The sequence below is a fragment of the Cryptomeria japonica genome, chromosome 8, assembly GCF_030272615.1.
Source record: "Cryptomeria japonica chromosome 8, Sugi_1.0, whole genome shotgun sequence".
NCBI lineage: Eukaryota > Viridiplantae > Streptophyta > Pinopsida > Cupressales > Cupressaceae > Cryptomeria > Cryptomeria japonica.
The window spans coordinates 115,117,593-115,133,834 of record NC_081412.1 but is presented as its reverse complement, the minus strand read 5'-3'; the positions used below and the strand labels follow the sequence as shown (position 1 = coordinate 115,133,834).

Here is a 16,242-nt window from a genome sequence, read left to right as displayed (position 1 = left end):
AATAGTAAAACTACAACACAAAAAACTTAGAGCGTTTCTATTGTGTGTGTTTAGTAAATGAAGGAAAATACATTGAGATCATTGCTACTGCCAAAGAAAAAAACAATGAAGATTTCAATAATTAAAATGGAGATAAAATGTATTTTATCTATTAATACATTTTCATATACTATTTTCAAAAAAATAGAAATTACAAATAAATTTGTTATAGAACAAGAAAGAAAGATTTTCCTTTTAAAAAAAAAAGAGCATCAATACATACTTAAAATGACATAGAATATACAAAAAAAAATTAGACTTTACGAAAGAACCCTTGTAGAGAAAGTGAGACTTATAGGAAAATAAGAACTTAATTAAGACTCTGAAATACAAATTTTTAAAATATATTAATATTTTTTATATTTCAAAATTAAATTAATTTTTTTTTTAATATTTGTAATAAATACCAATTTTAAAACTACATAATCTCCATTAATTTAATTACCCCAGCCAATTGCTGCTCGATGCAAACGACCTGCCAAATATTCTCATCGCCGTCACGATTTCTCAATGCGTCTTCAAGACATCATTTCAATTTTCAGTTACTTACCGCCGGAAGAATCAAGAAATAAAAAAACTACAATAATTTGAGCCTGGTTAAGGGAATTTTGCTCTTCTTATCCAACAATCATTACGCTACTTGCTTCATTTATCAAACGATCGCTAGGAATTCTGATTCACCGGCTCGATTTTTGGGAAAAGTTCTGTGAGGCGAGAATGATATGGCAAAGATCATCAAGTACAAAGTGGCAGTCGTGGGGACCTACAGAGAGTACATCATTTGGAGATCAAAACAGCTCAGCTTCGGTTAGGTTGCAAAAGGAGGTTCAAGTCACGCCATTTGTATTGTTCTGAAGTGAATCAGTGAAAGTACTGACTGTTTAGGGAAAAATGGAGAGGTGAGATGAAAGCATGCTTTAAAGCATGCGTTCTTTGTTTGTTTAAACGGCTCTTAAGAGGTAAAGATGGATTTGAGAGCTCCATTTTATCTGAAGGTATATTTTAGCGTTTTTCTTTTCAATGTCTGTTTTTGACAGAGGACTGTAAAATAAATGCTTTGTGTCTTGCAAGGAAAATTGTTAAGATGAAGAATTTGCCGTGTGGATGGATTTTTGAGGTTTCAACGCTCTATTGAAAATTTCACTAAGCGATCCAGGAAAAGGATTCGCAAAGGTATTTTGCAACTTTTGTTGTTTATGTTATATAGATTTTCAATGAGAGTCTTGCCTAAATTTTTGAATGAGTGAGAGATTTGCAGAGGTTTTTTTTTATTCTTATTCAATTTATACTTTTTAAGTATTGATTTTTTTAGTGCGACGGTTAAATTTTTTTGAAAATGTCTGGGTAAAGGATCGTTTTCCTGAGCAGTATTATATATGAAAACTAAACATTAAATATTTTTTTGTTTCAAATGATGCGTTTTAATATGTTGCTATTATTCAACCATACATTCGCGTTTCTTGTTCCAGTTTTTGTATGGAAGTTTCTTTATCGTTGCTGAGATGAAAATTTTGAAAATTGTTAATTTATTTCATGTGATACCGTATGTCCTAAAATTTCCGAGCGAATTAATTTACGCGGCTTATTAATGTGCTTTTGGTGATCTATTTTCTAAATACAATAAAATTTCTGAGTAATTGTGTACCGATTTTCTGCATTAATCCGTTTAACACTGTCTGTGATAAAATTCACGACTTCGATGTAGGTATGTACGAACAAGTTTTCTTCGAAATTGCACTCTGCCAATGTTGATAATTTTTAATGTGCAAATGAATGTTTCCAGTTTCCTTTCTTGCGCGGCTGTGATTAATTTCGATTAGGCTAACAATATGCATGCTTCGATCGGGTACACACTGTGTTTTTAAAAATGTTTACTGTCTCGAATGGTCTGATTTTACAGTTGAAGGTTTTACTAAAATATGAGTAAATGCGGATATTCTGCATTTTTTATTTATTGCACGGAGAGCTTGGCTTTTACCTGGAGCAGAATTTCTTTGTTTAATCTTATGTCTGGATTTTTAATTTTCAGTTTTACTCAACCGGATTCCCTTTTTCTGCTCATTCCCACTGTTTCCCGCTTAATTTATTGTCCGTACAGCTGCTATCCATTTTATTCAATAATTGATTTGTGGTTTCTAGACCGTTTTGAAAAACAGAGCACCGCAGAACACATACACAGAGCAGAACACTTCATCAAATTTAAGCGCTTAAAAATGCTACGCCCAGGAAATCTATTTATAAGCAAATTGATTTACGTTGTAACAGTGCAAAATGTTAGACAGTCCATGTATTATGGACGGCGATGAGACGGCTAATGGTCAGCAGAATACCGCTACATGTGAAACAGATGAAATCTGGAACATTCTTTGGTTTATGCCGACCATGTCACATGATTAATTTATTTCTAATGTCCCTCCATAAATTAATCATACTAACTATACTAACTATACTAACTATCCTAAATATATTCGTTTAATCTAGCAAATATGGATCCTGGCTTAAAGCCTTGTTAGGTACCCATTTACAATCATTTATTTACCTAATATAATGATAGGAATTCATTATAATCCTCCTGAATTACAACCATTAGCAAGTCATGTGACTTCTCGTAAACCTAAAAGATTTATGAAAAACACAAATTTAGTCTCACATAATGCCTTGGCAAAAATATCTGCGATCTGGTCCTCTAATTTACAATATAGAAGATGAATCATCTGTTGTTGGATGAGATGTTTGGTATAATGATGATAGACCTCTATATGTTTTGTTCGAGCATGATACATTGGATTCTTGGACAATAAGATAACACTTTGATTGTTACAATGTAGTATTGAAGGTCCTTTTTGATATTGCTTGAAGTGAGAGAATAGCTCTGCTGCTGCATTTGGTGAAGTATATTCGGCCTCTGCAGTAGATAAAACAATAGTAGATTGTTTCAAGATACAACACCATGAAATGGGACCCGAACCAAGAGAGACAACATAACCTGTAGTGGATTTGCGATCATCTACACATCCTGCCCAATCTGAATCTGAATACTTAAAATGTTGTAGATTTCTATGAGAAGAATAATAAACACCCATTTTCAAAGTCCCTTGCACATATTTTAATATTCTCTTTGCTGCTACCGAATGTGGAACCTTATGAGAACTCAAAAACCTTGAAACCACACTTACTACAAAAGAAATATCTAGTCGAGTGTGAGCCAACTACACCAAACTTCCAAACAACCGATTGTATAAGGTAGGATCAACATCCTCACCTTCCACAACCTTGTTCAATTTTAATCCTGGAGCAACTGGAATAGACACACTCTTACAATCTTCCATTTTAAACTTTCTTAATAAATCTAGAACATACTTGGTTTGAGAGCTCGATAAATACCATCATCTTTCTATCATACTTGGATACCAAGAAAGTAGTGTAGAAACTAAGATCTGTCATCTCAAATGCATCTTGTAATTTTAACTTCATGTCACTAATTTGGTTCATGTTATGTCCTATAATGATAAGATCATCAACATAAAGTACAATAATTAGTAGTCTACCATCATCAAATTCCTTTACAAACAAATTTGGATCACGAGGACTATTATTGAAACCATGAGTTTGGAAATATTCATCAATTTTAGCATACCAAGCCCTTGGAGCTTGTTTCAAACCATATAGTGACTTCTTTAATTTGCAAACCATGTGTTCTTGTCTTCGACTTTCAAATCCTTGGGGTTGAGTCATATAGATTTCTTCATCAATTTCACCATTCAAAAATGCATTCTTGACATCCATTTGGTGAAGAGACCACTTGAAATGAGCCGCCAATGCAAAAATAGTCCTTATAGTGCTAATCTTTGCAACTGGGGCAAAAGTTTCTATGTAGTCAATTCCCCCTTTCTGTGAATACCCTTTGGCCACTAGTCTTGCCTTGTGTTTTTCAATGCTACCATTTGACTTGAATTTAGTTTTATATACCCACTTATTGTTGACCACATTTTTGCCTTTGGGCAAGTCCAACTCCCAAGTTTTATTTTCTATCAAAGAATCATACTCATTTTGCATAGCTTGTTCGCATTCTTGTTTTCCTTTAGCCTCATCACATGTTTGGGGATCATTGGTCTTCATTATGACCTTGTCATTAAAGTATAATTAGTTCTTGATGAGTCTTTTGATGAGTCTTTTGATAAATCTCTTGAAGACTCTTTGTTTTTGGAGGACTAGATTCCTCAACTATATCAAAAGTTTCCTTTGAACATTCATTTGTTTCAAAATCATTAGAAGATTCATTATTATCTATGGCCACTTGTGGAATAGAAGAGGAATTTATTATATCTTCAAAACCTTCATTAAACTTGACATCCCTACTTATGAATACATCCTCCACACTAGGATCATACAACCTATAGATCCTTTCCTTTGATCATCATAACCCACAAAGATGCACTTAATGCTCTTCTTACCAAAATTCTTTTCTCTAACCTCATCTAGTATATGAGCAAATGCTTCACATCCAAATACTCTGAAATACTTGACATTTGGTTTTTCTCCACTCTATGCTTCTTCGGGTGTGATGTTTTGTAAACAAGTTGTGGGAGATCTATTTAAAATTTGAGAAGCAGTATTGATAGCTTCAGCCCAAAGAAACAAAGGAATATTCTTGGATTGTAGCATACAATGTGCCATTTCTACTAAGGTCCTATTCTTCCTTTCAGCTACATCATTTTGTTGGGGAGTATATCTATTACTCATTTCTCTCTTGATCCCATCATACTCACAAAAGGATTTGAACATGTTGTTAACATATTCTCCACCATTATCAGTTCTTATTCTCTTGATTTTATTCCCACTTAATTTTCCACAAATTCTTTAAACATTTCAAATTTGCTAAAAACTTCATCTTTTTGTTTAAGGAAGTAAACCCAAACTTTCCTTGAAAAATCATCAATGAATGTTAAGATGTACCTAGCTCCTCCCTTTGATGTTGGATTCATAGGCCACATAAATCACTATGGATAAGTTCAAGAGATTTTCTTGCCCTCCATGTAGATCTTTCAAAGCTACTCTATGTTGTTTACCAACCATGCATCCTTCACACACATTTGTATTTTCTTTTGTCCAAGGTAGTCCATCAACCATGTTCATCTTTGAAAGCGTAGACAAACTTTGATAGTTTAAATGACCATATCTGTGATGCCATAACTCACTTGTGGAGGATCTTGTAGTAATATAAGCTTTCTTATCAACACTTGCTAAAAAATTGTATATAACAACACTCTCAACTCCTATTGCCACTATTTTATATCCATCATTAATATTCTTGATTAAACACTTATCTGAATAGAACTCCACTTTATAACCAAGTTGAGTTATTTGACTCATCGAGAGAAGATTTTTGTTTAACTTTGGTACAAGATTCACATCTGTTATTGCCCCTTTTTTTACCATCATTTCATTTCATTTCATTGAACCTATTCCTTCAATTGCATGTGAACTATCATCACCAAGAAATATTCTTGTACCTTTTGTTTCTTCTAAAGTGTTAAAAAAGTTTTTTATTACAAGTCATATGTTGATTAGCTCCTGAATCTACATACCATGTGTCACTTGGATGTCCTTGAGTAGCTAAAGAGGTTATCATTATATTATGATCACCCGCTTCTTGAGCAAAATTTGATTGAATCTCCTTTGTCCATATGATTTCTTAAGATATTGATCATCTTGTCCACAATTATAACATATGATAGCATTTTCTCCTTTATAATTATGTTTGTAATTTCTCCATTCATTTTGTTGCTTTTGAAAACACACTTTTTGTTGATAATTCCTTAATTGATTCCATTGTTTTGGTCTTTGATTTTGATATGATTTACCTTGAGTATAATTCTTATATTTTCTATTGGCCATAAATGCTTGAGTACTCTTACTATCTACTCACCCATGAACTTTTTAAGCCTATCTTCTTCATTTAACAAAGCACTATACACTTCTTCTAGTTTGATATTCTCAAATTTTCCAGTGAGTTCTAATATAGGGATGAAATTATTCTACTCACCCCTGGAAGACTTTCAATTAAAAAATCTATTATTTCAGAATCTTCATACTTAACCTTTATCATTGCAAGTTGATTTCTTAATTTTTTCAATTTAGCAATATGATCATTCATACTATCACATGCCTTCAATTTCAAATGAGTTAATTGCCTTTTAATATCCATCACTTTTAATTTGCTAGTTTTTTTATACATTGTTTGCAAAGTTTCCCATATTTCTTTTATTATTTTTAAACTTTGAACATGTGACCTAACCCTTGGACTAATTTGTCATAAGATTGTAGCTCATGCATTCATATCCATTTTATCCCATTTTTCATGTTTACTTATATCTGTAGATCTATCTTCTATTACTAGCTCTCGTAAACCTTTCATTTTCAAAATTAGTTCCATCTCACATTTCCAACTAACATAATTAGAACCATCTAATTTTTCACTAACCACAATATTAGAGATTTCAGATGAAGCCCTAACAGAAACACAATAATAAAAATTCCCAGATACACAAAGTCTACGATTTCACTTTCTCCAACACTTCACACCATGTAGAAAAAAACACATACCTTTCATGAGGAAAATTGCTTCAACTCCAACGATATGGATGATTCCAGTGGCATAAGAGTACCGATTTCTTGTCGACAATCCAAGTCATGCTTCAGATGGCATCAGAGCCCTGCCCAAAGATGCTAAGACGATGGAGTAATTCTGCAATAATACTACCAGCAACAGCTGAATAAAGAAACTATCAGCTCACACATCAGGAAATAAAAATATTCCACTGAATCACTAAGGCGCTCCTCCTCCTACAAAATGCTTGTTAATGGAACAAATAACCACTTAAGATTGCAATGGCAGAGATAACAAGTTTAGATCAGAACCAAATCAACATTTTGTTCATTAACCGACTCACAGCAAATACAGTGCATTACACACATAGCTGACCACCTAAGGAGCAAACAATACAAATCCAACCTCTCTCCTATACTCCTGCACAGCTACGATTAGCTTCCAAAAGCAGACTATAAATGGTTTTCAATACTAGCAATATCTTAATGATACTCACGGAACCTCACAGGTCATCGATCACACAGAAGATCTATTGTAGCATAGACAGCCTACACTGAAATCAAATAGCTGATACTCAATTCCACAGCAAACACTACAGAGAATATGGCTCTGATACCATGAAAAACAGAGCACTGCAGAACACATACACAGAGCAGAACACTTCATCAAACTTATGCGCTTAAAAATGCTACGCCCGGGGAATCTATTTATAAGCAAATTGATTTACACTGTAACTGTGCAAAATATTAGATAGTCCATTTATTATGGACGGTGATGAGATGGCTAATGGTCAGCAGAATACGGCTACATGTGAAACATATGAAGTTTGGAACATTCTTTGGTCTGTGCCGATCATGTCACATGATTAATTTATTTCTAACACGTTTTTGCTGTAAAATGGTTGTGTAGTTGCTTTGTGGATTTTGTTCTTGTGCTTCAGCAGACATTATCTGTATAATATCCTATATTCTACAATTAGTTTTATCCACCTTGAACCTTCAAAATTTTTCCCTGACCATACAGTGTGAAACAAACTTGTTAGTTTTATGTTCTCTATATTTCTCCATTTTCTACCATATTTTGACGATTATTCGTTCTTGGTTGATATTAATGAGGAGTTTTGAGGTTAATTTGTGCATTCAAATATTCTGTAAATGTTTTTTTTGGCTGAAAATTGATTAAGATAGTGTTGTTAAGCAGAATTGATCTTTTATTCATCATCCTCATGATGACTGCAAAACCCTGTTAGCAATAACGTTCTCTGTCGACTATAAAGGTGTTGTTGCGAAAATTCACCAATCATAAATGAATGATTCTTAAATAAATGATTCCAAAGATGATCCAAAGCTTCATTTGATAAAGGAAATATTCTCAGATATCTTTTTTATTCTTATTCAAGTTTTACTCTTTTAGCATTGATTTTTTAGTGCGACGTTTAAAATTTTTGAAAATGTCTGGGTAAAGTATCATATATGAAAATTTAGTTCGTCTGAAGAAATTGCAGATCACATGTAGGCCTTTATTTTTGCGTAAGCGTTAAATATTTTTTTTGTTTCAAATGATGCGTTTTAATATGTCGCTATTATTCAACCAACATTCGCATTTCTTGTTCCACTTTAGTATAGAAGTTTCTTTGTTGTTGCTGAGAGGAAAATTTGCGATTTAATTTTGGATAAGCATGTATTTTGTATGTTAAATCCGTCAATTTTCTATTATTTCATATGATCCCGTATGTCGTAAAATTCCCGAGCGAATTAATTTCGGCGGCTAACTTTGTCGTATGGATATGCGACTGTCTGTCTGGCTCTCTGACTGCGAAGAATTTTTAGTAAAACTATAAGGACGTACGTCTTTTTAATATACACACTCTGCTTGTGGTGATCTATTTTTTAATACATAAAATTTCTGAGTAATTGTGTACCTTTTTTCTACAGTAATCCCTGCACGGATGGGTTTAACACTGTCTGTGATAAAATTCACGACTTCGATTTAGGTATGTACGAACAGGTTTTCTTCGATATTGCACTTTGCCAATGTTGATATTCTTTAATGTGCAAATGAATGTTTCCTGTTTCATTTCTTGCGCAGCTGTGTTTAATTTCGATTAGGCTAACAATATGCATGCTTCGATCGGGTACACATTGTGTTTTTAAAAATGCTTACTGTCTCGAATGGTCTGATTTTACAGTCAGAGGTTTTACTAAAATATGAGTAAATGCAGATATTCTGCATTGTTTATTGCACGGAGAGCCTGGCTATTACCTGGAGCAGAATTCCTTGGTGTGCAAAAAACGTACAACCATGCCGGGATCCTGCCGCTTATATTTTTTATCGATTCTTCTTGCTGTTTGTTTCCCGGGCATTAACTGCACCGAAATGCGCCAGACATTGATGATTTTAAAACAGGGCTTCAGAAATCAAGACCCTCTCTCGGGGTGGGTCGAAACAGATTCTTCTTATTGTTCATGGAGAGGCATAAGATGCATCGGGGGAAGTGTTTATTCACTTGATTTATCTTTCATAAACCTGCAAGGCGTTATATCCCCAGTGTTAGGAAACCTCACAAATTTATGTCATCTGAATCTAAGCAGCGTTGGCGTTACAGGGAAAATACCATCACAGCTCTGGGGTCTTTCAAGGCTCGAATTACTTGACCTGTCCGGTAATGATCTCCATGGCGTCTTGCCTCCACAGATTGATAACCTTATAAATTTAAAGGCTTTGGTTCTGGATAACAACCATTTCAGTGGAATGTTACCTCTGCAGATGACTCACTTGAAAAATCTGTCAAAGCTAAGTTTAGGCAGTAATTTCTTTTCAGGTAGCATTCCCCAGCAGATGGGCAATCTTAGAAACTTGGAATACCTCGACATAAGTTCTAATACCTTTTCAGGCAGCATCCCTTGTGAGCTTGGAAATCTGTCGAAGTTGTTGTACATGGATTGCAGTCAAAATTTATTCTCTGGAATCTTTCCAGCTGAACTAGCCAGTCTTAGCAGCTTACTGACTCTGGATCTCAGCAACAATACATTGTCTGGACCACTGCCAAAACAAATCAGTGGGATGACCAATTTGGTTTCTCTCTGGATTTCATCAAACTCATTCAACAATTCCATTCCAGCTGAGATTGGCAAGCTTGGTCACCTTGAAACATTTTGGTGTGTGAACTGTAAATTCAGTGGAAAGTTGCCTTCAGAAATCGGCGACATTCATTCACTGACAGAGCTTGATCTCTCACAGAATAACTTTGAAGGACAGTTGCCAGATGGTATTGGCCGTTTACAAAACCTCCTGTATCTGGCCGCTGCACATTCTGGGTTGGCTGGACATATTCCAGCTGCAATAGGCAACTGCAAGAATTTACTGATACTTGATTTGTCCTTTAATCAACTCTCTGGGCCGTTGCCTGATGAGCTTCAAGAATTGGAGTCCATAATGAGTTTCATAGTTGAAGGAAATCTCTTGTCAGGCCATGTACCTTCCTGGCTTGGAAAGTGGGACAGAGTTAATTGTATACAATTGTCCAACAACCAGTTTGAAGGCCGTTTGCCTAAAGAATTAGGCAACTGCTCATCTTTGAAATCATTGTTAATTGATTCTAATAGGCTAAGTGGTCCGATACCGTCAGAGCTTTGTAATGCAAAGAGCTTATCGTCTCTCTCCCTGGCACAGAATCAGCTTACAGGAAACATCAGTTACACTTTCAGAGAATGCATGAGCCTGAACGACTTGTGGCTGTATGGGAACAATTTGTCTGGCCAAGTTCCTGGTTACCTTGCAAGTCTGCCTCTGGCCATCTTGGATGTGGCACAAAACAATCTGTCTGGAGAATTACCAGATGAGCTTTGGAACTCACAGACTTTGCTTGCTATAACATTGAGCAATAATTTTCTTGTGGGTGGGTTATCCCCAAATATTTCTCCTGCCCGAAGCCTTCAGAGATTGCATCTAGAAAACAATCATTTGCAAGGTTCTATTCCAAAAGAGATTGGACAGATGACAAATCTTACATCTTTGAATCTCTATGGCAACTGGTTCACTGGAGAAATTCCTTCTGAACTCTTTGATTGTGTCAATCTTGTGACCCTAAACATAGGAAATAACAATTTATCTGGCACAATTCCTAAGAAGGTAGGGCAGTTGGGCATGCTGAATAATCTCGTCCTTTCACACAATAAGCTTGGTGGCACCATTCCAAGTGAAATTTGTGGTGGATTCAAGCAAATACCTTTGCCTGACTCTCTGTTTTTACAGCACTATGGGATGTTAGATCTTTCATTGAACACTTTGGTTGGCAGTATTCCTGAGCAGATTGGAGATTGCACTGTAATGGTTGATTTATTTTTACAAGGAAACCTACTTACCGGTCATATTCCTCAGCAACTTTTTCTTCTTAGAAATCTTATTATGCTGAATATGTCTTTTAATTTTCTTAGTGGACCCATTTCACCTGAGTTTGCAAGACTTCAAAACCTTCAGGGCCTCAGTTTGTCTAATAACCAGTTCACTGGTAGTATTCCTATAGAGTTGGGAAATATCTCAGGTCTTGTGAAGCTTAACTTAACAAATAATCAACTCAATGGAGCCTTTCCTGCAGCTTTTGGAAACCTGAACAGACTCACTCATTTAAGCTTGAGGAACAACAATCTGACAGGACACCTTGATACATCATTTTCTCCTGATTCAGTTAGCCAATTGTCTGTCTTGGAATTGAGCGATAACAAATTCAGAGGTCGTATTCCAGACACCCTGGCAAATCTATCTTCACTACTGGTTTTAGATGTTCATAACAATGGCATTACTGGAAGTATTCCTGTTTGGTTGGCTGGACTAACTTCGCTGATGTCCTTGGACCTGTCAGCCAATCATCTCAAAGGTAATATTCCTTCCAATTTATGTGACATTTTCGGCCTTGAATACATAAATCTTTCACAAAATGCATTAATTGGGGAGATTCCTCAAAACTGCAACAAGTTTTCTCTGTCATTCGTTGCCAACCCTGGTCTCTGTGGTAAGCCAACTGGCATTCTGTGTCCTCCACCAAAGCATTCACCTGGATCTTCCTTAAGCAAAGGTGGTGTATGGGGTATCATTCTTGGAAGTATCCTTTTATTTCTCTTCTTAGAATTTTTTTCATTTCTCTGCTTGATGTTAGCACGTGTAAAACGGAGGAAACTGAGACAGGATGCTTCAACAAACAATCCTGAGATAACCGAGCTAACAGCTACACTTGAACCCACTGATTATACAATTTCAGTAAAGGTGAAGGAGCCACTTAGCATCAATGTTGCAATGTTTGAAAGGCGTCTGTTGCGCCTTAGCCCAGAAGATATCCTCTCAGCAACTAATAATTTCAATAATACAAATATTATTGGAAATGGTGGTTTTGGCACTGTCTACAAGGCTTTTCTTCCAGAAGATAGAATTGTAGCTATTAAAAAGCTAAACCATGGGCTCGAACAGGGTAAGCGTGAATTTGTTGCAGAGATGGAAACTATTGGAAAGGTTAAGCATACAAATTTAGTATCTTTACTTGGCTACTGTGTTTTTGGGGAAGACAAGCTTCTGATATATGAGTATATGGAAAATGGCAGTCTTGATATGTGGCTCCACAATCGATCAGATGATCTCGAGGTCCTTGACTGGTCAAAGCGCTTCAAAATTGCCATTGGTTCTGCCCGAGGTCTTGCGTTTTTACATCATGGTTTCATACCCCACATTATTCACAGGGATATGAAATCGAGCAATATTCTTCTTGACAGTTCATTTCAGCCCAAGGTTGCAGATTTTGGCCTTGCTCGCCTCATTAGTGCATACGAGACTCATGTAAGCACAGATCTTGCAGGAACCATTGGTTATATTCCTCCAGAGTACGGGCAGAGCTGGAAGGCGACAGCCAAGGGAGATGTATATAGCTATGGTGTCATTTTGTTGGAGTTGCTGACAGGTAAAGAAGCTACAGGTACAGACTTCAAAGAAGCAGAGGGTGGCAATCTTGTTGGATGGGTGTCACATATGACCAAGATGGGTCTTGTAGAAGAGATCCTGGATACCCTAATTTCTAATGGATCTTGTAAGCCTCAAATGGTACACGTGTTGCACATAGCAGGATTGTGCACATCTGAAGATCCAAAGAAGCGCCCATTGATGCTTGAAGTTGTCAAGCTTTTGAAGGGAATTGAGCAACTTGATCAAAGACTTGGTATGCATGAAGCTGTCACTTCTTAAGCGCTATTTCTAAATCCTTTCAGTGGCCAAAGACAGCTAGGTGCCCTTCTGCTACTCTCCTTAAATATATGTAGGTTTCGAAAAGCAACTTCCTTCAGCTAGTTTCTGTCAAGTTGTCCCACAAGCTGTATTTCTTTCAATTCTTTTCTTGCTTTAGTATGCTTATTTGTCATATGTACGTGAAATGTATTTATTTTCTCTGCTTGTATGTTTAACTGATCTATATAAAGTTTCCTTATGGCATTTTAAGGGTTTTTTTTTTTTTTTAAAAGATCTTTGAATTATGAATGTTTCTTTTCATCAATTTTTTTAAATATTTTATCATTTTTATTTTTATCAATGTAAAATTAGTCAATGGTCCCTTGGTCTACTGATGAAGTTGAATGGTTTCAAATGAGCCCATTAGGGATCAAGTCTTGCCGCGTGCAAGGCTCTGACATCATAAGGGATGAGGTCGGGATTGTGCCCATTGTCAATGCTTTTATAGTTATATATGATATATTTTTGTTTTATAAATGGTCATTTTATATATGTTAATCTCATTAGTACATATTATTATCATAACATCATAATACGATTGTGCCTAGTATTTCTATAATATCTATTTTTTTAACACAATTTTAATGTTCGATACAAAATTATGACTAATGGTTACGTCCAAAAGAGGTGCAATGGTTACATCCATAGTAAAATATACTTTTTTTTGGTGCAATGGTTAATGCCAATAGTAAAGTATACTTTAAAAAATGTTTTAATTACTACAAATATGTCAAAATTAAATTTAATAGTGATAATAAAAGTATGCCATAATGGCTGGGTTCCTTTTTGGCTATGTTTTTTGTTCTCTGCAGGACTAGACTCATGAGGTGCATAAGTTGGATTGATGTTTTGGTGCTGACACTGTTCTTTTTTCAAATATGGTGGGTGCATTTTTGGGTTGATACCTTCTCTACCGGATCACTAGCTCATACAAGCTTTTTAAAGCTTCCTTTCTATCTAATGTAATTGATAATGTAATCAGGGTACTTTGGATTGCCTATGGGCTATTGTAATGGGTAGATAGGTTTATGTTTTGAGCAATACTGAGGGGTTTTCTTACTGGTTCTTTCCCCTCAGTGCTCATTGAACCAGACACCATGTAATTTATCAAATGAATTATTGTTTCAATTGTAATTGTGTCTATGAACTCAATCATCCAATAATATTCTATTTTAATAATAAAAATCATTGATTAAAAAATATTTTATATATTTAAATTTAGAATCATGTAATTTTTATTTATTTCTAGGTAAGTGTTGTCATATGAACATCCCCTTTATTTCCCTTTATTGCACTCAGTACATGTGATGGAAGTAAGCTACTCCCTCACCAATAGTATTAGCTCTACGTGCTGATTTAATTAGATGTGCTATCTGAAAATTCCGCAAACTCATCTAATCATTTATCAAAATGCTCCATAATTGTGGCTTTCCCATGATCTGTTTGTCATTCTACCAAAGTCAAGTTTAGTTTCTCCCGTATCATCTTGGATTATGTAAGATATGTTCTCAACAAACGCACCTCTTTCATATCATTTTAATTAGTTCTCGTCCTACCTTTGTGGATTTGGGGCAAAACCAATGATATAGTATGTCAAAATTATCCATATTGTAGATTCCATTAGAGACAGAGGAATCCTCATGATCCAAGCGCTAAGAGAATAAGCTCAGGCAGGGAAGAACTTGAAATCTCCCTGCTTGTGAAATATTGGAAGTTTGTCCAGTGTCTGCAATTCTGCCATGCCATTATACATCACTTGAATCAGCCCAAAGAAGAGAGCTGAAAAGTAGACGGATCCATCGTTGAGATTTCTTTCATGCATATTACTTCGAAAGAGGACACTTAAGGCGATCAAAGCCAGCAGAGTTGTTTGTCAAAAACAGGGTTCCATTCATATCCATTTCAGCCCTAAATATGCCACGACACAAATCTAGCAAGATTTAGAAACTAATTCACTACAAAATTTATTACCTGAGTGGATTTGAAGATATAGATGAAGGAGCTCCTCTTCATGAGCAAAATTTCTCTATCAATACACGCTTTCAAAATCTCCTTTTTCCCTAACCCCAATTCCTCTTTGGTGGGTGCATCTGGATGAGACTTACTTTTATCATATGGAATCGATAGTTCCCCATTAATTTTGGTAGCAACGTGGAAAGATTGGAATGCATCTGAAAATTCCTTAACTGTTACAAAACGGTATGGCTGCCTTGTGTCTGCCCAGTATTGCTCTTGATCTTTAAGTGAAGTCACCTGTCCAAAATCATGAAGGAAATTATATTCATATTGAGCAATGCCTATTCTACTGGTTGTTTACATGTTAAAAGTCCATTTTTTTTATAAATAATGATTCAATAGAGCCATGTCTAATAAGTTTGAATAGTTCACTCATTCAGTATTCATATAGATGTGAGAATTTTGATTTAAATAAAATATCTTAAGTTTTGATTTGTTTAGTTGGTTCATCTGAAATTACCCTAATAAATGAATCTTACTCGAATAAACTAATATTATTTCAGATAAATTGTTTAAATAATACTTGTAAACTTGCACAATAAATAAAAAACCTGAAATTACACTAAAATGAATCTTACTAGAATAAACTAATGTTGTTTCAGATGAATTACTTAAACAATACTTTTAAACAATACTTCTAAACTTGCACAGTAAACAGAAAACCAACCAAATGTTATCAAATCACAAAATATGTTGCTTACGTCCTGCAAGGAATCTGCAACACCCTTACTCTTGCGGGATCTAAATCGCATGGACTCAAAGAATTCAAGAATGGACTCTCATGGGCCTTGGTAAACGAGATAGCCTTCAGAAAGTAGAATTACATCATCAAAGAAATTGTATGTTTTAGGAGTAGGTTGCAATAGGGAAACCACCATGGTGGAATCGAAGACATGAACGTATTGTTAGAGGCATTGTATAATATTAATATGAAATATTGTAGAGCTGTCCACACCAGTGGAATCTCATCCATGAAGAGGGCATTGGCAGCTCCAACAATCATCTCCCCTGTTGTAACTCTCTTCTTCTGACCACCAGAAACACCTCTACACATCACATCTCCTATCATGGTGTCAGCACATATGTCCAGCCCCAATATCTATTTCACCCATTAAATTATCAACCAAATACAATTCATATGATCCTTTTGTAAACTCTATTTGCATGCATAACTAGACACAAAACTTACCTTTAAGACATGATCTGTGATATGACTGGACTTTTATCCCTCCATTGCTGTTGCCTGCAACAATATATTTTACCAGTTCTCATGAATACCTCAACTAATAAAATTCATCAAGATAAGGGGT

General features: G+C 35.3%; 1 protein-coding gene across 5 annotated transcripts; it reads left to right on the top strand.

Annotated features, from left to right (window-relative positions):
* Nucleotides 1-505: 505 nt before the first annotated feature.
* Nucleotides 506-13,999, top strand: LOC131031298 (leucine-rich repeat receptor protein kinase EMS1). Of its 5 annotated transcripts, none has more exons than XM_059210829.1 (4): nt 506-1,212; nt 8,584-8,642; nt 8,871-12,917; nt 13,729-13,999. In XM_059210829.1, exon 3 carries the CDS (start codon nt 8,951-8,953, stop codon nt 12,875-12,877), a length of 3,927 nt encoding a protein of 1,308 aa, XP_059066812.1. In that variant the 5' UTR covers nt 506-1,212; nt 8,584-8,642; nt 8,871-8,950; the 3' UTR covers nt 12,878-12,917; nt 13,729-13,999. The 5 variants fall into 5 exon arrangements, with proteins under 5 accessions (XP_059066812.1, XP_057818363.2, XP_057818364.2 ...); XM_057962380.2 differs by lacking the exon at nt 13,729-13,999 and having other exon boundaries at nt 8,871-9,311; nt 9,471-13,106; XM_057962381.2 differs by lacking the exon at nt 13,729-13,999 and having other exon boundaries at nt 8,871-12,113; nt 12,244-12,470.
* The last annotated feature ends 2,243 nt before the right edge of the window (nt 14,000-16,242 follow it).